The sequence below is a fragment of the Lissotriton vulgaris genome, chromosome 5 (assembly GCF_964263255.1).
Source record: "Lissotriton vulgaris chromosome 5, aLisVul1.2, whole genome shotgun sequence".
NCBI lineage: Eukaryota > Metazoa > Chordata > Amphibia > Caudata > Salamandridae > Lissotriton > Lissotriton vulgaris.
In genome coordinates this window covers 1,531,004,271-1,531,025,306 of record NC_141693.1, presented here as the reverse complement: position 1 = coordinate 1,531,025,306, position 21,036 = coordinate 1,531,004,271, and the positions used below count along the sequence as shown (strand labels likewise).

The 21,036-nt window shown below is 41.9% G+C and overlaps 1 protein-coding gene and 1 long non-coding RNA gene across 2 annotated transcripts; one reads left to right on the top strand and one right to left on the bottom strand.

The window, feature by feature from the left end:
• Positions 1 to 5,989: 5,989 nt before the first annotated feature.
• On the bottom strand, positions 5,990 to 6,928 carry LOC147712941 (olfactory receptor 5V1-like). The gene has a single exon (XM_086919731.1). It carries the CDS (start codon positions 6,926 to 6,928, stop codon positions 5,990 to 5,992), a length of 939 nt encoding a protein of 312 aa, XP_086775857.1.
• Positions 6,929 to 18,617: 11,689 nt separating this feature from the next.
• Positions 18,618 to 19,313, top strand: LOC147712940 (uncharacterized). Its single transcript, XR_015295777.1, has 3 exons — positions 18,618 to 18,696; positions 18,788 to 18,858; positions 19,221 to 19,313. It is a non-coding gene; the product is annotated as an uncharacterized LOC147712940 (long non-coding RNA).
• Positions 19,314 to 21,036: the final 1,723 nt, after the last annotated feature.

The following is a 21,036-nucleotide window of genomic DNA, read 5'->3' as shown; positions in this document are numbered from 1 at the left end:
GACCCCACCCATTTCAATCACTCTTGTTAGAACTTCCTGAGGAGAAGACATCATCTGGCAAGATCTGCTCTTTTTCATTTTGAACACCTGTTTCCCAGCAAAGTTGGAGAAATGGCAACTAATGAAGCATCTTCTGATTCAGAACCCTCTGGAAATGAAGAATTTGTACTTGAACCTCCCCCCCCAGAGAGGTATTCTTCAATTGTGTGGAAGATTTTTACATCCCCAGGGCAGAAAAAGTTAATGTCACAAAAGTAACTTGTAAAATCTGCAAGGCGGTCCTGTCCAGGGGAGACCCTACAAAAAAGTTCTCATGTGGAACGGCGAGGATGCGAAAACATTTGCAAACTCGACACCTTCGTTCCACATTGATCACATATCACATAATCCCGGGGTTAGCTCTACTCCACAAAGAGGTACCGACGGACAGCGCGGGCCTCCCTCCTGAGCAACCTGACTGGTAGAGGTGAGGCTGGGTTATCCAATTACTGATTGTGAGGCGGGCAGAATAATAACCTACAGCCACAAGTATGACCACTTGTATGGGAAATTGACACAGGGAGAAACAAAGAGATGACAGCAGCCACAAGTGGTACAGACATCTGCAAACTCAACACCTTCGTTCCACATTGATCACATATCACATAATCCCGGGGTTAGCTCTACTCCACGAAGAGGTACCGACGGACAGCGCGGGGCCTCCCTCCTGAGCAACCTGACAGGGAGAGGTGAGGCTGGGTCATCCAACAATTGTAGATATCCAGAGTATGGCCTGACACAAGCAATAGAATTGAGCAGGAATACTGGTGGTGTATTAAAATTTATTTCTAAAATGTATTTTTCATTGTCTACACTAACTGCAGCAGCATTGTATAAATATCTGGTCCTGAAGAAAACCGCTGATACTGAAATTTGATCAACAGGTTGAAACATGTCGACCTATCACTAACAGTGGTTTATATCCATACCACGGTGCTGTTACATTTGAATCCTGTCAGGTAGTACACAGTAATAAAGTTAATTGGTGATCTATCTAGGCAGTTTTAAATTACACCCTTCCTTCACACAGCGCTGCTATATACCTCACTTAACCCAACAGCACACATATGGGATTACCATCCTACTCCATAGAAAACTCAAAACATCTCTGAGCTCCTTCCCTAAGCCTTGAAGTAGTAGCTCCCAGTGGTGACTAGGTTTTCCCCACTGGTAAGGAGGACCCATATGATGAAGCATGTCACCTTCGGGTGAGTGAGGGGTCTTATCCTTAAGGGATGCCTTCCCCTTTGTTATAACACATTTTGAAAGTGGAGAGAGAAACAAGGGCTTTTCTTCAAACATTGCATACACATGTGAGAGACTGTAGGTGTATATAGTGTTTTTTGACCTACAAGTAAGTACCTATGCAGAGTCTAAAGTTCAAAAGGAAGACTCTGTTACACTCATCTGTAAAATGTACACCATCTCTCCTATAGATGCCATGCATATTGAAACATAGACGGTTGTGGTAAATGGACCCCATTCTATAATCTCTGAGAAAAGCAAAAACAGATTTATTGACATGTTTCCTAGCTTTCTCAATCTGTGGACAAAGTTCATTGGACCAGTTCCATATATGTCTTTGGCATATGTTAGAATAGACAAAGGCAGTTTGGGGGTAAAGTGACATCAATTCTGTAAAGGTCTCCTTTATAAGCATTTCCAGACCTACCCCGGTGAAAGTGGCTAGGTCATTGCCACCACAGTGCACAATTATGAGGTCAGGGTGTTGCAGATGCAAAAAGGATTTAACCAATGGTATCAATTGGAGCCACTTTAAATCTCTTTGTCCAATCCATGTAATGTCTACATTTGGTAAACCTAGGTCATTGTCCTTGTTTCTGTTTTCTGCATACCTTAGATACACTTGGCTGGATGGGAAAGGGTAATCTTTGATTGTACGGAAACTTTCACTGTAGTCCTTATCTTTCAGAGGAAAAGGAACGCTTCCAAATGGCACAAATGCTAAATGTGGAGTGATGCTTCATATTCCGTATATACGCAATGGGGTACCTCCACGCTTATGGATTTTTTAGAAATGAGGTGAGCATGCACATACTCAGCTAGTTGCCGGTTGGAGAGGCTTGTGTTCCCTGGTCACACTGCACACGCCAACTTTGGTACTTCCTGAAGATGAGCTAACAGACTTGTACCAGCAACCATTAAGGAAAAAGACCACCTTGCTCCACCAAGCTTGTGAAATGAGAGCAGCAGACTATTTTGGTTCGACTCAGTTCAAAGACATGTAAGAAGAATTTAGGCTGTTCGCGGAAGCACAACTAGGGTCAGGGAATTTGATACCCTTCTTCACCTTGCAGACAAAAGCTAACACCCGCGGGCTGCAGATTACCCAGTGTGAAATGCTCAAAATGATGTTAAGCATTGAGTTCCACCTCAAATCAATCAAGGAAGGATATGCAAGACATCCGCCTCATGGTAAGACAGCACCGTTATGAACTGGATTTAATGAAAGCGATGGAGGGAAGCATCTGTGCCAAGATCAACGCTGCCTTCTATATGTTCATCCAGGGGAATGGCATGGACAATGGATCACTGAACTTGAAGTTAAAGCACTGCAAAGTCAACAAAGTAGCATGTGTGAAGAGGGAAGTGCCCCTTGCATGAGTGGTTTCAAAATTCATTCTCCTGGCCCCCACAAATAACATCCAGTTTATGTTATCACTGTATTTTATGCAGGGTTATACAATAGGGGATCCCTTGCTATTAAAGCACAGTCCTCAAACTGGGTAGAATGCAAGCAAATAGGGAGGTCATGGTTGTCAGTAGTGAAATTAAGGAACAAAGGGCCCCAAGTACAGTATTTGTCAAGATGCATGAGTCAGGTAATGTAGTTGAAAAACCAACTAGGGAGATGTTAATATGGAACACGAGGCATACATCAATGGAAAAGAAATATCGTCTTGATTAGCAAAATCACCTGTTGGGAACTCTACATCAACATTGACCTGCAAAAATGTAGTTAGGCAGGCCCTGAGACCTAGGCCCGGTTAATTGCAGATTGATAAGTCACAGGTGGGAGGGTGCATAGCTGGCAGGCAAATACTCAGGAAGAAAACTCTTGATCAATCCCACAGACAAGTGCAGTGAAGTGAAATTACTGTGGTCAGGGGAGATTGCCCCAATAAAGCACACATGGCCAGAGGGGGGACCCGTGCTCCTAAAAACACCATAAAGTCAGATGCCACATGAGTAGGGAATACATAGCAAATCAGGACCGAGCACACTCAGTGATCATGCACTCACCATGCCAGACATCTGAACACATTCACCATTGGCCACACTGTGCCGATGTCGAGACCCACCTGTTGTAACCCTTTTAACACTCATTTTTGACTTCCAAGGCAAAAATCAGCATTGCTCACTATATATGGTTTGCCATAAACTTTTATGATGTGTTATATTTTGTATATAAGAAGGACACCAACCAAAAATAAGTGGAGACAGTCCTTAGACTGAGTACCTGTAACTTTTATCCCAGATCAACTGTTTAATTAAACAAACTGTTCCTGTTTTGCCAAATGCCTCTTGTCCTCTGTTTTTTCTAAGGAATACTAACTCAACCAACAGTTTTGTGATAGAGGAATATCATTTGCAAAGTGTTAAGAAAGGACAGCTCAAAATCACAAATTATTTTTTGGCAACCATTTCCTTCATGTAATAAGCTTTTTCTTTGTAGGTAAGGCTCCTATTCAATAAATCAGAGCTTTCCTGACCTCAAAATTGGCATTTTTCTATTCTCAAAACTCAAGCGACGATTCGGTAAAATGTTAAAGAATCTTACTGAATTGCTGTTTGTGTTTGGGAATAGATACCAAATCAGTTTTTGGAATGGGCTTGTTAAGGGCATCCCTTCCAGATATAAACTATTATGGATGTATTAACAGAATAGATGTAAGCAGAGTCTTTATGTTGCAAAGACTCTTTCAGATGTATCAAACTCAAACTGTGATTTGGTAACATGTGCAAAAGTGTTTAGCTCATTCCTTCCAAATACCAAATCGAAATGCTATGTATAAATATTTTAGGACCTAAAACAAGTTGTAAAACATTCATATTTTTCCACCTCCTCAAATGGACCACTGTGTACCCCAAAAAAAAGAAAGTTAAACTTCATATTTTTTGATTAAACACACTCATGTTTTACTTTAAGGAAAAGGGCTACATTTAAAGAAATAATATACATATTTTTTAAAGCAGGCAGACAAGGGGGGTCTGCTGAGCTCAAAAGGGCACTATCCCTGTGATGACTGCGATTACTAGTGGGTCGCGATTTGCGACATACCTCATTAATATTTATGAGTTAGGTCAAATTGCAACCCACTAGGAATCTGCAATTTGCAAATCGTAAAGTAATACATATGTTACTTCACAAATTAGCACTGTGGGCACAAAAATACTGGTGGCAAATTGCGACAAGTATTTTGTGACCAGCATTTAGTACATCTGAACCTATATTTTGTGACCAAAATCCAGTCACAATAAATTAATATTTTACTGCTTCCTCAAAGGAGGTGGTAAATCATTCACAAATTCAAAAGGATCCTATGGAACCCTTTTTCCCTTTGTGAATGTTTACACAAAAGTGGTCCATGAGACCACTGCCTGCTTCGGTAAAAAGGCTAGTGTAATTTGTCATTTCTTTAAACACATCCTGTTTTCCTTTAAGGAAAAAGGGCTTCATTTATCTGAACCTATATTTTGTGACCAAAATCCAGTCACATTAAATTATTATTTTACTGCTTCCTCAAAGGAAGTGGTAAATCATTCACAAATTCAAAAGGATCCTATGGAACCCTTTTCCCTTTGTGCATGTTTACACAAAAGTGGTCCATGAGACCACTGCCTGCTTCTGAAAAAAGGGTAGTGTAATTTGTCATTTCTTTAACCACATCCTGTTTTCCTTTAAGGAAAAGGGCTGCATTTATTAAAAAAGATTGCTTTAGTTAAGGCAATCACTGACAGCACCACCATGTAAAAGCAGGCAGTGGTGAAACAAAGGCACCCTACAGGGCCCTCTTTACCCCATGCAGGTAGGTGCATGCAGGGGGGCACATGTTCTGCCCCCCTGTGTGCAAGCATCCCTACAGTTCCAGAACATCTTCACAGTCCATGCTATGTGGAACACGCTGTGGTGGTCTCATGGCAGGGCAGTATAAAGGGTTCATTGGGCCTGTTTTTTTAACTCTGGGCAGGTAACTCTGGTCCGCCAATGGAGTTTGAGGAGATTTGCCTACCCTGTGCTCTGTTGCGAACACAGAGGTAGGCAAAACTTCACTTCAGTGGCGGAGTGGAGTTAGCTGCTTCCTCCGCCCACCCAAATTCTTTAAAAATTATCAAAGTAGGCACTTACCTCCGTTTCTGCTGCCTCCCCTGACTGGTCGCTCTCCTTCCTGCTCCTCTCGCATCCTTCATCATAAAAAAAACACTACGTTGTACGTATTGCAAGTGCACATGTGTACGCGCAAGACGTACAAAGTAGTGTTTTTTTCAATGAAGAATGATGCAAGTAGCATGAAGGAGAGGGGCTAGGCAGAGGAGGCGTCAGAGAAGCAGGTAAGTGCCTTCTTTTATCATTTTTAAAGAGCTTGGGATGGGGAGGGAGGGAGCAGAGCACATTGTAGCTCCACTGCTTTTTTTCAAACTACATGCCAAGTCCACCCACCCTTTTTTTGCCACCGCAGGATTGCGATACTGCCTGCCCGCGAGAAAACGATTTGCATTGCAATCTGGTGGGTGGGCAGCGTTCGGCTTTGGGGGTGCAGGAGTGGTGAACCGCCCCACTCCCGCACCACCAAACTCATAATGAGGCCTTTAGTCTTTATATTATCACATCAAATATTTGATAATTTACACAACACAATGTTCATACTTTCAAGCTGGTTGCCTTCTTCATGACTCTAATACAAATTAAAAATAAATTATGACTTCTTCAGTAAGAGGCTATGCTTCTGCTTGCTGCTTTTTTTAAGGCTCTCTTAAATTCCTTGTTTCTGAGTGTGTATATAATGGGGTTCAATGCAGGAGTGACAACAGCATAAAACACAGATACAACTCTATCCTGCTTCAAGGAGTAGCTGGATGCAGGTCTCATGTACATGAAGCTGATGCTTCCAAAAAACAACGTGACAACAATAAGATGGGAAGCACAAGTAGAGAAAGCCTTGCGCCTTCCAGCTGCTGAACGTATCTGAAGAATAGATGAGATAATATGAATGTAGGAAACCAGCGTAAGCAAGAAGGAACTAAGTCCTAGGGACCCACCTACAGTCAATACAACAACCTCATTTATAAATGTGCTAGAGCAAGACAACTTTAAAAGGGGTGGAATGTCACAGAAGAAATGATTTATTCCATGAGACCTGCAGAAAGGGAGCCTTGCTGTAAGGATGGTATGGATGACAGAAGTAAGGAATCCTGTTATCCAGAGTAACACAGCCATTCGCAGACACACATCCCTACGCATGATTGAGGAGTAATGCAAAGGGGAGCATATTGCTACATAGCGGTCATAGCCCATCACTGATAAGATCAAGCACTCTGTGCTGCAGCAGGAAACATAGAAATAGAGTTGTGTAATGCATCCAGCATAAGATATGGATGTACTCAATCCTAGAAGAGAGAAGAGCATTTTTGGCACAGTGACTGATGAATAACAAAGATCCAGGAAGGAAAGGTTACTAAGAAAAAAAAACATGGGGGTCTGAAGATGAATGTCCATCCATATGGTTAGGATAATTGTTAGGTTTCCCAGCAAGGAGGTTAAGTACATAACAAAAAATACCAAAAACAGCGGCCCTTTCAGCTGCTTGTCTTGAGACAGTCCCAAGAGAATGAAATCTTTCACTGAGGTCTCGTTTCCACTTTCCATTCAGCATAGGAATTTCACCTAAAAACATAAAAGAACATATTATCTCAATGCCTTTCTTAATCCTCTACATTTGCTCAATATTCATTACACCCTCAGTAAACTCTCATGGTCAGTGACCTCTTTATCCTGACATTTTTTTCTCATGCTCCATATTAGTTGAAGGCACATATGTATTACAACCAATAAAGTGTGGAGGTGGAGTGGTGTGGCTCACTGGTTAGAGGCGACAGATCCGAGAGCAGAGGACGGCCCGGGACCAGGGTTCAATTCCTGACCAGGGTCAGCAGACTCGATAATTCTTACCTTGGTGCCTCCTCTAACCAGGGATCACACTCTGCAACTCTGGGCATTAGCTTGCCTCATCTCCACAACAGAAATGGCCAGCAAGGGGTTTTGTTGGTTGTCTATTTTTCAGCACCGTTAGGACCTGTATTGAATCATCAAGGTACCTAAGTCTGAAATTGATCAGTGGCTGTCTTAAATTATTAATTTTTAGAAAAAGGACAAACAGTGTTACCACACTAACACGAAATATACAATGAATGATGAATAAAAATGCGAAAAACCAGGATTTTGTATTATCTGAAAATTGGTATTTGTATTCAAATCAAAAAGTACATTTATGTACAAAGAATAGGGTACATACATGGATATTATTTAGATATTCAAGGTAATAGTTGTATCTTCCTTTGACATATCTAAACATTAAGTCCAGACTGCTTAAACAAAAAGAACATTGATTTCAACTCAAAAATCAGAAGAAAATCAAAGTGTGACAAGGAATCAAAGAATGCAGAGATGGACTAAAATAGTCGAGGTTTCGGTCTTTTTGAAGGTTTTCACAAGACCATCATCAGGACAGTAAAGTTCTATATACAATTGATGACCCTTTTTACTTCTTTAAATGTACGTCTATTTAGATTTAAGACGACAGCAGCACTTTCAATCGTGGTGTTGTTGTGAGGCAAAGAATAAATCTTTTGTACCAAAATTTCACTCGTATTCTACATAGGAGTGCTGTCTATAATTTCCGACAGGGAATCCAAGTTCGGTCGATTTCCAAATACTTGTATATTTTTCGAATCTCGGATGTGACCGCATCAAAAAGCTTCCAACGAGTCCGGTAATTTTGGTACAAAAGATTCATTCTTTGCCTCACAACAACGCCACGATTGAAAGTGCTGCTGCAGTCTGGACTTAATGTTTAGATATGTCAAAGGAAGATACAACTATTACCTTGAATATCTAAATAATATCCATGTATGTACCCTATTCTTTGTATATAAATGTACTTTTTGATTTGAATACAAATAACAATTTTCAGATAATACAAAATCCTGGTTTTTCGCATTTTTATTCATCATTCATTGTATATTTCGTGTTAGTGTGGTAACACTGTCTGTCCTTTTTCTAAAAATTAATAATTTAAGACAGCCACTGATCAATTTCAGACTTAGGTACCTTGATGATTCAATACAGGTCCTAACGGTGCTGAAAAATAGACAACCAACAAAACCCGTTGCTGGCCATTTCTCTTATAATAAACTTTGCCCGAGCCCGCAAGGGTATATTGGGTTGCTCACCTACATATTCAAATCATCTCCACAACGGCCCCCTACATACGCCGGGGATACCTGGTTTCACCTTGGAGATACCCAGTAGGGACCATCTCAAAGGGAAAGCCAGGACGGGTTCCCCAGCGGTCTACTGCGCAGAGATACTCCTTCGGGAGTCGATTCTAGCGCGTTAGAAACCCACAATTAAATTAAATTAAAGTAGCAAATGTAAATATGTGCTTGCATTCTGTATTACAATATGGTTCGAATGTGTTTACTCATGGATAACAGATGCGTACAATGGCTTTCATGTGCGTGCTTCATGACACTGATAATTGTAATCCATTTAACAAGAAAGTAACAGCCCCAACATCCCTTTCACCCTCCACCATCAAGTTGCTCACAATAAGTCATGCACATTAGAAGTGAATGCAATAGAAGAAGGTTGAATTACATGGTTTGATTCTCCCCTTGCAATAAGAGTTCCTGCTCAGTCAGTCAGAGCAACCGCAAATTTTGAGGACAGGGCAATACCACAAATTCTTGAGATAGAAGTGTTATGTATGGTTGCCATAATTGTTGGTAAGAATACTCTTGCGAGTTTCTCAATCCCGAAAACATGCCAAATGTGGTATCAGCAATTGCCTGATGTGCTTCCCAAAGTACCAAGCCAGTATACCTACCCCTGCGGCCCTTTAGTGGGAATGTGAGTGCATTTGGGAGACTCAGAATGGTGTAACCTGTAAAATGGGGGAGTTGAGTGTCAAAATTAGGGGTGGGCGGAATCTGCGTAGTCGAGCTCTGCAAAGCTCTGTGAAACAGTAAAAAATCTCCATGAGCGCGCAAAAAGTGCACGGACACGCGGAATTGCTTGTTCCACATGTTCACTCTGCTTGTTTCCTGTTTGCGAACTTTGTATGCGTGCTCAGGGAGAAATATCTTGTGAACACGCATTTTGAATGTGCGAACAAGCCAAAAATTTCACAAAGTTGCGGATCGCGGAGTTTTTGGCAATTCCGCGTTCTCCACAGAATGCAAAATTACACAAATTCTGCACATTCCGCAAGCGGAACGGAATTTCCCTCCCAGGCCTAGTCAAAATGTGTATCCATGTCAGTCAAAAGCTCATTCCAGAATTGAAGTACATAAGTGAAGAATCCCAGTACAGAACGTTTAGAAGGAAAGACTGAGTAGAAAGTAAAGTTTCCCAAAGAGTAAATAAACATACAGTTTAGATTCAATGTTGTTTAATCACAATGAATCCGGGCATAAAATTCATATGCAAACAAATAATTCAAACATTTCGTCGTTCGAAATACGACACACAAAAGAGTGCCCCAGGGAGGGGGAGAGGGTGAAATGTGGGGTCTGTGCAAGGTGAATGTGAGGGCTTGCTGGGAATTTAGAAAGGAGTGCTGGTCAAGGTGACCTGTTACATAGGATCATTAAAAACGTGTTGACCTAGAAGTGTAAAAAAAACAGTTGATGGACAGAATGCTGAACAATGTCATACATTCACCCCAGTACAGAGATCTGGGCCTAAATCCATCTTTTTTTGCACTCCACACCACCTAAGTTCAGGCATGGCCATATGCAATCAGCCTTGACCATGTGCCTCATGGGAACAGTCCAGACTGAACTGCCCCGCCATGTCTTTCCTGGATCGGAATCAAGCATCCTAGGACCGGTTTCTGGCTATCAGCCGTCTTCAGCCGGGATAGCTTGACTCCGGTGCACAGACAAAATATCGACTCCAAAATATCGACTGGACATAATATCGACTTTTAAATATAGACTGGACAAAATATCGACTGGACATAATATCGACTACAAAAATATCGTTTCTAAGGTAAGTGAAGTAATATCGACTGTATAAAATATAGATAGCAAAAATATCGAATTTTTAATAATATATAATATTTTATAGTGTATTTTTATGTAATTATATGTGTGAAAAGTGTGTATTAATGTTATAAATAATTTAATTAAAAGAATTTTGTTTTTATAATAATTGCGTAATGTAATTCTGTAGCGGGTTGTGGGTTTATAGGGGAATAGGGTGGGAAGTAATTTAATTATAATTAATTAAATATGTAAATTAATTAATTGATATTAATTTAAAATTAATTGTAAATTAATTTATATGTGTTAATTAATTTATTAGTAATTGCAAATTAATTAATAATAATTGATTAATTGGTAAATATGTAAATTTTACTAATTTAATGCAGTAGCGGGTTGTGGGATTATAGGGTAATAGGGTGGGAAGTAATTTAATTAATATTAATTAAATATGTTAATATATTTATTGATAGTAATTAGTAAATAATTGATAATTAATTTATATGTGTTAATTAATTAAATAGTAATTGTTAATAATTTTATATTAATTGATTAATTTGTTAATATGTGATTTTTACAAATTTAATTATTACAACTACGCTTTCCAACGCTTTCCCTACTGTTGCACCCACTGGAGTGGGAATAGTAATTTTAACCCCTACGCTATCCAACACTTTCCCTACTGTTGCACCCACTGGAGTGGGAATAGTAATTTTAACCCCTACGCTATCCAACGCTTTCCCTACTGTTGCACCCACTGGAGTTGGAATAGTAATTTTAACCCCTACGCTATCCAACGCTTTCCCTACTGTTGCACCCACTGGAGTGGAAATAGTAATTTTAACCCCTACGCTATCCAACGCTTTCCCTACTGTTGCACCCACTGGAGTTGGAATAGTAATTTTAACCCCTACGCTATCCAACGCTTTCCCTACTGTTGCACCCACTGGAGTTGGAATAGTAATTTTAACCCCTACGCTATCCAATGCTTTCCCTACTGTTGCACCCACTGGATTTGGAATAGTAATTTTAACCTCTATGCTATCCAACGCTTTCCCTACTGTTGCACCCACTGGAGTGGGAATAGTCATTTTAACCCCTACGCTATCCAACGCTTTCCCTACTGTTGCACCCACTGGAGTTGGAATAGTAATTTTAACCCCTACGCTATCCAACGCTTTCCCTACTGTTGCATCCACTGGAGTTGGAATAGTAATTTTAACCCCTACGCTATCCAATGCTTTCCCTACTGTTGCACCCACTGGAGTTGGAATAGTAATTTTAACCCCTACGCTATCCAACCCTTTCCCTACTGTTGCATCCACTGGAGTTGGAATAGTAATTTTAACCCCTACGCTATCCAACGCGTTCCCTACTGTTGCACCCACTGGAGTGGGAATAGTAATTTTAACCCCTACGCTATCCAATGCTTTCCCTACGCTTGCAACCTTCGGAGTGGGAATAGTATTTTTTACACTTCTGGTATTGTACGGTAATATAATAGTATCTTATTTAATTATAGTATGTTACTATATATATATGTTTTAACAAATATGATTGTAAATTTTTTTTTTGTTAATTTTATTTATTATTTAATTATTATAAGTTAATTTAAGTATTTTTACATATATTTTAGTAATTAAAATTTAATATTAATTTAATTTAACACTGTTTTTAATAAAGTCGATATTTTTTACAACTATATTATTGTAAACGATATTTTGTACTCAATATTTTTGTACTTACCTGTTTGTAGATAGAAACTCGATATTTTGACTGTCGATATTTTGTCCACGATATTTTTGCAAGTCGATATTTTGTCCCTCGATATTATTTCAGTGATCCCTTGACTCCAGTGATGTGGAGAGCATGGGACTCACGTCTGAGCATACCCATCCCACTCGGGGTGACGAATGCAAAAACAACAGTTGATGGACAGAATGCAGAACAATGTCATATATTCACCCCAGTACAGAGATCTGGGCCTAAATCGATTGTTTTTTGCACTCCACACCACCCCAGTTCAGACATGGCCATATGCAAATCAGCCTTGACCCTGTGCCTCATGGGAACAGTCCAGCCCAAACTGCCAGCCATGTCTTTCCTGGACCAGAATCACGAATCCTAGGACCGGTTACTGGCTATCAGCCGTCTTCAGCCTTAATAGCTTGACTCCAGTGGTGTGGAGAGCATGGGACTCACGTCTGAGCATACCATCCTACTAGGGGTGACGAATGCAAAAACAACAGTTGATGGACAGAATGCCGAACAATGTAATACATTCACCACAGTACAGAGATCTGGGCCTAAATCCATCATTTTTTTGCACTCCATACGACCCCAGTTCAGACATGGCCATATGCAATCAGCCTTGACCCTGTGCCTCATGTAAAAAATTGTAAATTGATACTTGTATAGCGCACTACTCACCCGCAAGGGTCTCAAGGTGCTTGTACGAATACCGCTGTGGAACCCATCCTGGCTTTCCCTGTGAGGCATCCACTTCTGGGCACTCCCAAGGGGGAGGCCAGGCATCCATAGCGTTGTGGGGGCCGTTGTGGAGATTAAGCAAGCTATTGCCCAGAGTTTCAGAGTGGGACTCCATGATTGGAATAGGCACCGAGGCGAGAATGATAAGGTCCGTGGAATTTTGAGCCCAAGACCCGCCGAGGCGGGGAATTGAACCCTGGTCCCAGGCTAGACCTCTGCATCAGGGTCTGCCACTCTAATCATTGAGCCACACTTCTCCACATGGGAACAGTCCAGCCCAAACTGCCACGCCATTTCTTTCCTGGACCGGAATCAAGCATCCTAGGACCGGTTTCTGGCTATCAGCCGTCTTCAGCCAGGAAAGCTTGACTCCAGTGGTGTGGAGAGCATGGGACTCACGTCTGAGCATACCATCCTACTCGGGGTGACGAATGCAAAAACAACAGTAGATGGACAGAATGCAGAACAATGTCATACATTCACCCCAGTACAGAGATCTGGGCCTAAATCCATCATTTATTTGCACTCCACACCACCCCAGTTCAGAAATGGCCATATGCAAATCAGCCATGACCCTTTGCATCATCGGAACAGTACTAACCGAACTGCCACGCCATGTCTTTCCTGGACCGGAATCACGCATCCTAGGACCGGTTTCTGGCTATCAGCCGTCTTCAGCCAGGATAGCTTGACTCCAGTGGTGTGGAGAGCATGGGACTCACGTCTGAGCATACCTATCCCACTCGGGGTGACGAATGCAAAAACAACAGTTGATGGACAGAATATAGAACAATGTCATACATTCACCCCAGTACAGAGATCTGGGCCTAAATCCATCGCTTTTTTTGCACTCCACACCACCCCAGTTCAAACATGGCCATATGCAAATCAGCCTTGACCCTGTGCCTCATGGGAACAGTCCAGCCCAAACTGCCACGCCATGTATTTCCTGGACCGGAATCAAGCATCCTAGGACCGGTTTCTGGCTATCAGCCGTCTTCAGCCAGGATAGCTTGACTCCAGTGGTGTGGAGAGCATGGGACTCCCGTCTGAGCATACCCATCCCACTCGGGGTGATGAAGGCAAACACAACAGTTGATGGACAGAATATAGAACAATGTCATACATTCACCCCAGTACAGAGATCTGGGCCTAAATTCATCGTTTTTTTGCACTCCACACCACCCCAGTTCAGACATGGCCATATGCAAATCAGCCATGACCCTGTGCATCATAGGAACAGTACAGACCGAACTGCCACACCATGTCTTTCCTGGACCGGAATCAAGCATCCTAGGACCAGTTTTTGGCTATCGGCCGTTTTCAGCCATGATAGAATGACTCCAGTGGTGTGGAAAGCATGGGACTCGCGTCTGAGCATACCCCTCCCACTCGGGGTGATGAAGGCAAAAACAACAGTTGATTGACAGAATGCAGAACAATGTCATGCATTCACCCCAGTACAGAGATCTGGGCCTAAATCCATCGTTTTTTGCACTTCACACCACCCCAGTTCAGACATAGCCATATGCAAATCAGCCTTGACCCTGTGCCTCATGGGAACAATCCAGCCCGAACTGCCACACCATGTTTTTCCTGGACTGCAATCAAGCATCCTAGGACCAGTTTTTGGCTATTGGTCGTCTTCAGCCAGGATAGCTTGACTCCAGTGGTGTGGAGAGCATGGGACTCACGTCTGAGCATACCCATCCCACTCGGGGTGATGAACGCAAAAACAACAGTTGATGGACAGAATGCAGAACAATGTCATACATTCACCCCAGTACAGAGATCTGGGCCTAAATCCATTGTTTTTTGCACTCCACACCACTCCAGGTCAGACATGGCCATATGCAAATCAGCATTGACCCTGTGCCTCATGGAAACAGTCCAGCTCGAACTGCCACGCCATGTCTTTCCTGGTCCGGAATCAAGCATCCTAGGACCGGTTTCTGGCTATCAGCCGTCTTCAGTAAGGATAGCTTGACTCCAGTGGTGTGGATAGCATGGGATTCACGTCTGAGCATACCTATCACACTCGGGGTGACGAATGCAAAAACAACCGTTGATGGACAGAATGCAGAACAATGTCATACATTCACCCCAGTACAGAGATCTGGGCCTAAATCCATCCTTTTTTCGCACTCCACACCACCCCAGTTCAGACATGGCCATATGCAAATCAGCCTTGACCCTGTGCCTCATGGGAACAGTCCAGCCCAAACTGCCACGCCATGTATTTCCTGGACCGGAATCAAGCATCCTAGGACCGGTTTCTGGCTATCAGCCGTCTTCAGCCAGGATAGCTTGACTCCAGTGGTGTGGAGAGCATGGGACTCCCGTCTGAGCATACCCATCCCACTCGGGGTGATGAAGGCAAACACAACAGTTGATGGATAGAATATAGAACAATGTCATACATTCACCCCAGTACAGAGATCTGGGCCTAAATTCATCGTTTTTTTGCACTCCACACCACCCCAGTTCAGACATGGCCATATGCAAATCAGCCATGACCCTGTGCATCATAGGAACAGTACAGACCGAACTGCCACACCATGTCTTTCCTGGACCGGAATCAAGCATCCTAGGACCGGTTTCTGGCTATCAGCCACCTTCAGCCAGGATAGCTTGACTCCAGTGGTGTGGAAAGCATGGGACTCGCGTCTGAGCATACCCCTCCCACTCGGGGTGATGAAGGCAAACACAACAGTTGATGGGCAGAATGCAGAACAATGTCATACATTCACCCCAGTACAGAGATCTGGGCCTAAATCCATCGTTTTTTGCACTCCACACAACCCCAGTTCAGACATGGCCGTATGCAAATCAGCCTTGCCCCTGTGCCTCATGTGAACAGTCCAGCCTGAACTGCCACGCCATGTTTTTCCTGGACCGGAATCAAGCATCCTAGGACCAGTTTTTGGCTATCGGCCGTTTTCAGCCATGATAGAATGACTCCAGTGGTGTGGAAAGCATGGGACTCGCGTCTGAGCATACCCCTCCCACTCGGGGTGATGAAGGCAAAAACAACAGTTGATTGACAGAATGCAGAACAATGTCATGCATTCACCCCAGTACAGAGATCTGGGCCTAAATCCATCGTTTTTTGCACTTCACACCACCCCAGTTCAGACATAGCCATATGCAAATCAGCCTTGACCCTGTGCCTCATGGGAACAATCCAGCCCGAACTGCCACACCATGTTTTTCCTGGACTGGAATCAAGCATCCTAGGACCAGTTTTTGGCTATTGGTCGTCTTCAGCCAGGATAGCTTGACTCCAGTGGTGTGGAGAGCATGGGACTCACGTCTGAGCATACCCATCCCACTCGGGGTGATGAACGCAAAAACAACAGTTGATGGACAGAATGCAGAACAATGTCATACATTCACCCCAGTACAGAGATCTGGGCCTAAATCCATTGTTTTTTGCACTCCACACCACTCCAGGTCAGACATGGCCATATGCAAATCAGCTTTGACCCTGTGCCTCATGGAAACAGTCCAGCTCGAACTGCCACGCCATGTCTTTCCTGGTCCGGAATCAAGCATCCTAGGACCGGTTTCTGGCTATCAGCCGTCTTCAGTAAGGATAGCTTGACTCCAGTGGTGTGGATAGCATGGGATTCACGTCTGAGCATACCTATCACACTCGGGGTGACGAATGCAAAAACAACCGTTGATGGACAGAATGCAGAACAATGTCATACATTCACCCCAGTACAGAGATCTGGGCCTAAATCCATCCTTTTTTCGCACTCCACACCACCCCAGTTCAGACATGGCCATATGCAAATCAGCCTTGACCCTGTGCCTCATGGGAACAGTCCAACCCGAACTGCCACGCCATGTCTCTCCTGGACCGGAATCTAGCATCCTACGACCGGTTTCTGGCTATCAGCCATCTTCAGCCAGGATAGCTAGACTCCAGTGGTGTGGAGAGCATGGGACTCACGTCTGAGCATACCCATCCCACTCGGGGTGACGAATGCAAAAACAACAGTTGCTGTACAGAATACAGAACAATGTCATACATTCACCCCAGTACAGAGATATGGGCCTAAATCCATAATTTTCTTGCACTCAAGAATGCAAAAACAACAGTGTAGCCACACTAATAACACAAATGTTCAAAACATTTCATCAAAAGCCATCAAATAAATCAACAATATGGTCAAAACGCTGGCACATAGGATAATTTTTTTCTCTTTAGGAACAGTGCATCCTGCTTGTAGGCCTCGCTTACATTGGCTTTCAGTGTTTCACATACTGTGCAGCCAACACAGTTTGGCAGTGTGCACCCTTAGTATATAAATGGATTACATTCTAAAAGTGTTTAATTTTGAGTGCTCCTCTTACCCCCTCTTTCTTTAGTATTTTCACTTTGGCTTTTAGAGGTAGCACCTTACTTTTAAAACATTAGTTTAGTGATATCGATTAGGCGTCATTCGACAGCATAACCCGCATAACTGAGAATAGAGCAAATACTACGACTTACTCGAATGAAGAAGCAACAGACATTTATGCGCTTATCAATGAGATCAAACTAGTAGACACACAGGGGGCGTCTACCATACAAAGGTTGAAACAGCTAGAATATTTGACATGTAGGTAGCTTAATCAACGATTACAATCATCTACGTTGGTGCAATATCATCGCGCTAAACGAATTCCACGAGGGCTGAGAATAGCACTGCGACCAATGTTATTCAGATTCCACCTTAACCCTAAATTTATGGACAAGTGGTTCTCTATATTAAATAAGTGCTCTTTAGATTTAATTCTTCTGATCATTGAGGAGTTGTCTAGTACCATCAGAGAACTTGAAGAGGAGATATTTAACATCAAGAAAGAACTAGAGATTTGTATAGAAGAAAACACTTTTGCTAAAACATTAGAGGATTTAAACATGAAGCTAGATAACTATAGTAAAGAACTGCAAGAAGGGAAGATTCGAAAGTATCGTCGAGATACAATCGATTATAAACTGAATGAGGTTTACACGTGGGCCAAAATTTATGCAAAGAAACGCTTCACCAAACCGAGAGTGACGCAGTTACATACAACCAGGAATACGTCATTGTTTGAATAATAAACGATCATCAGTCAACACTATGATTAATCCAAGAATTTTATTTAGTTTGATTCACTGCAATTCTACGAGCGGGATCACCAGATCGTGACTACTTTACGTATAGAGTTACGCTTAATGTCTTCCCCTATATGCAAAGACGTTATACATATGTAATTCGAAGTACATAACATGAATCTTTGCATACACCACAGAATACACCGAGATATAGCAGACCCTGTTACTCACACGTCATTTTTAAGATTAGCTCGGTTTGTAACTATGATCAGGTTTTCAGGTTCGTGAACAATATTGTTGTTTACATCTGTTCATTGACTCACATGGTAAGGCATCTAGCTATATATTTCGTTGCAGGTTTTGCGTAGTATTCTTGCGGCTCCGGTACATCACAGTCACGTGTGAAGCACAATTCTAGTGCTTTCTTACATTGTGGTTCGGTATATGATATGTCGGGGAGGGGAGCGGTTTGGATTATTAAATTTAAGGATAATTGAGTAAAATGCACTACATGGCCCATAAACCCCATTGAAATAATAGAGTACCTTATTCTAACAGGGACTATTTAAAGGCTGTATGGTATCCTTCCTCGGTTTCCCGTATCGAACGTCAGAATATAAGCCGGTAAGTTAGTTTCTGAGGGGGTCTTGTAGCTTGTGAGTAAAGCACTCCGTTTTTTTGTTTATATTTTTCGCATATTTTATTTGTAGAAATTGGTTGCAGTTGTGAGGTTTTTTGACAGCGTGAACAGCACAAAGGCATTCCGGCTCTATACTAGAAGCATTAAGGTATGCATGAGTGGTTTCTCTAGCACACTTCAGTATATTACAGAACACATTAATAACTTGGCTTAGTATGCATTTGTCTATTGTATTTTAGAAACTCCTCTTCGACTACTACTGCCATTCACGGACACTCCGTACAATTGGGCTTGAATGCTGAGTCTTTGGGTAATTACATGCAGTTTTCCACAGTCTTGAGTTTTTAAGTCTTCGTATAATGTGCGTGGAAAAATGTACTTATACAATCTCATAGGCCTATGTCGATTACACTTGTTATAACAGTACAAATAGCCAATAGTGTTATATATTGTCTTATTAAGTAGTGAAGTGGTTAAAGTATTCCTCACGGTATTATCTCTGTAGAAATTGCCCGTGGACTGCCGGCATCAACAAACCACGTATTTAGTAATTAGGCATGTTTAGATTACTTTAACTCTCACAAAAGTCAGGAGCTATGTGACAGTAGTGTTATGATTTACAATTAGATTTTCTTTAAAGACACAGAGTTAATGAACCTTTTTTACACACAGGATATCTTTGGGTCATCGCCCCGTGAACTCTGTCTCTAGAACAGACTTGCTGTACGTAGCGTATATATAGCCTGCAATACCTGGTTTGAAGGTATGCAACATCATCGCGTATTAGAGCATTAAGGTTGGATGATCTTAAATTTATACTATGTGACGTTTGTTTTTAGATTATATTCTAAACACATGTGAAGTGAACTGATCTGAGATAAGTGTGTCCAGTGCCAGTACGAATAACAATGTTCAGTTCCTCAAGTAGTAAGCTATATGTTTAACCATCTCGGTATCATGAGCATTTTATACAAGTGCAATGTGTTCTGTTCAAAGGTAAATCATGTATAAAAATATCAGTGTCAAAGTTTAGGTTTTGGCCAATTGTTCATATTAACATGTTTCTTCTCTGAATGATAGTAGCTATAGTAAGCTTAATGAGCTGCTACAAAGTTGATCATCCATTAAGAACATATTTCATTAGTGAGATTTCATTGCTGTTTAGGTATTCGCCCTGAAGAAGGGAACAGGGCTTCCCGAAATGCATAGGGCGACGCTTCTTCACAAGTGTAGTTATTGAAAAATTAAATTAGACAACTGTGCTTATGATGTATATAGGGAAATTATGAGTTGCTACACTGATTTAGTGATTTAGTAACGTCATGTATAGTGAAATACAAGTAAAATGATAATTTTTCTTATTCAAGCACAACAATTGAAGACAATGGTATGATTTGAGATATCATATTTTATTACTAATAAATTTGTTTTCTGCAAAGATAAACTCTTTGATCATATATCATTTTTGTTTGAAATTGTGAGAATTTTTTTCTCTTTAGGAACAGTGCATGTGACATGGACACATCTAATATGTTGACTCTTGATGAAAGCCTGTGCTATATGTCACTGTGATGTGTATCAACCCTACAGATCTCAGCACACTTTCAGTTACAATCTGTTTCTACATTTATTGCATTCATAAGGTCAACTTCCATCAGAAGAAATCCCTTTAGAGAGCCATCGCCCAGAAGGTTCAGACCCAGGGGATCTAGAAATGGTATCGGAAGAGGGAGGAGAACCTATACCACTGGACCTGGAAGATCATAGAGGTTCAGTTGGGGAAGTCCTCCCAACAAGGAAGGAGCATGCACCAGACCCAAACCCCTGATTGCTCGCATAGTGGATGTGGCCTACCAAGACCTTAATAGTCAGTTGAGGGCCCAACAGCAGTAACAAGGGGGTGAGTACTGGCCAGAGTCATACATGTCATATTGCCAGCTTTGAGTGTTACAGAGAGGCTATCACCAACTATATTGATGGTAGCCCATGTGCCACACACGATCAGTCATTGTTACTACAAGTGTGGTAGTAGGTGCATGCTGCTGTGCTGTGCCTATTATCTTCCTGACCTGGAAGACAGCAGAGTCCTGTCCACTTCCAATTCTATCCTTTTGGGCAGACACTTGGCTGAATGACCTGAGTAATCTTCTCATGTTCTCATTAAATCTAGGTGACAATTGTAACACACAGGCAACTGGTCTTGCTTGTGTTGGGAGTTGTGTACCCTCACTACTGTCTTTCATGTGATGGTGGCCCTATTGCATGTTACATGACATAGCATTCACAGTATATGCAGTGACTGTACAACAGTTCCCATTGGTAATTACCAGTCATTCAGTGAAATGAGAGTGCAAACATCACTGGTGCCATCAGAATTGGTGCCTCCATGGTGGCCAGTGAGTATTTACCAGTTGATATTTCATCGCAAAAGTATTTCAAAACACTCTCATGTGAGTGTCTAAACTGATTCTTACAAGTCAATCTGAAT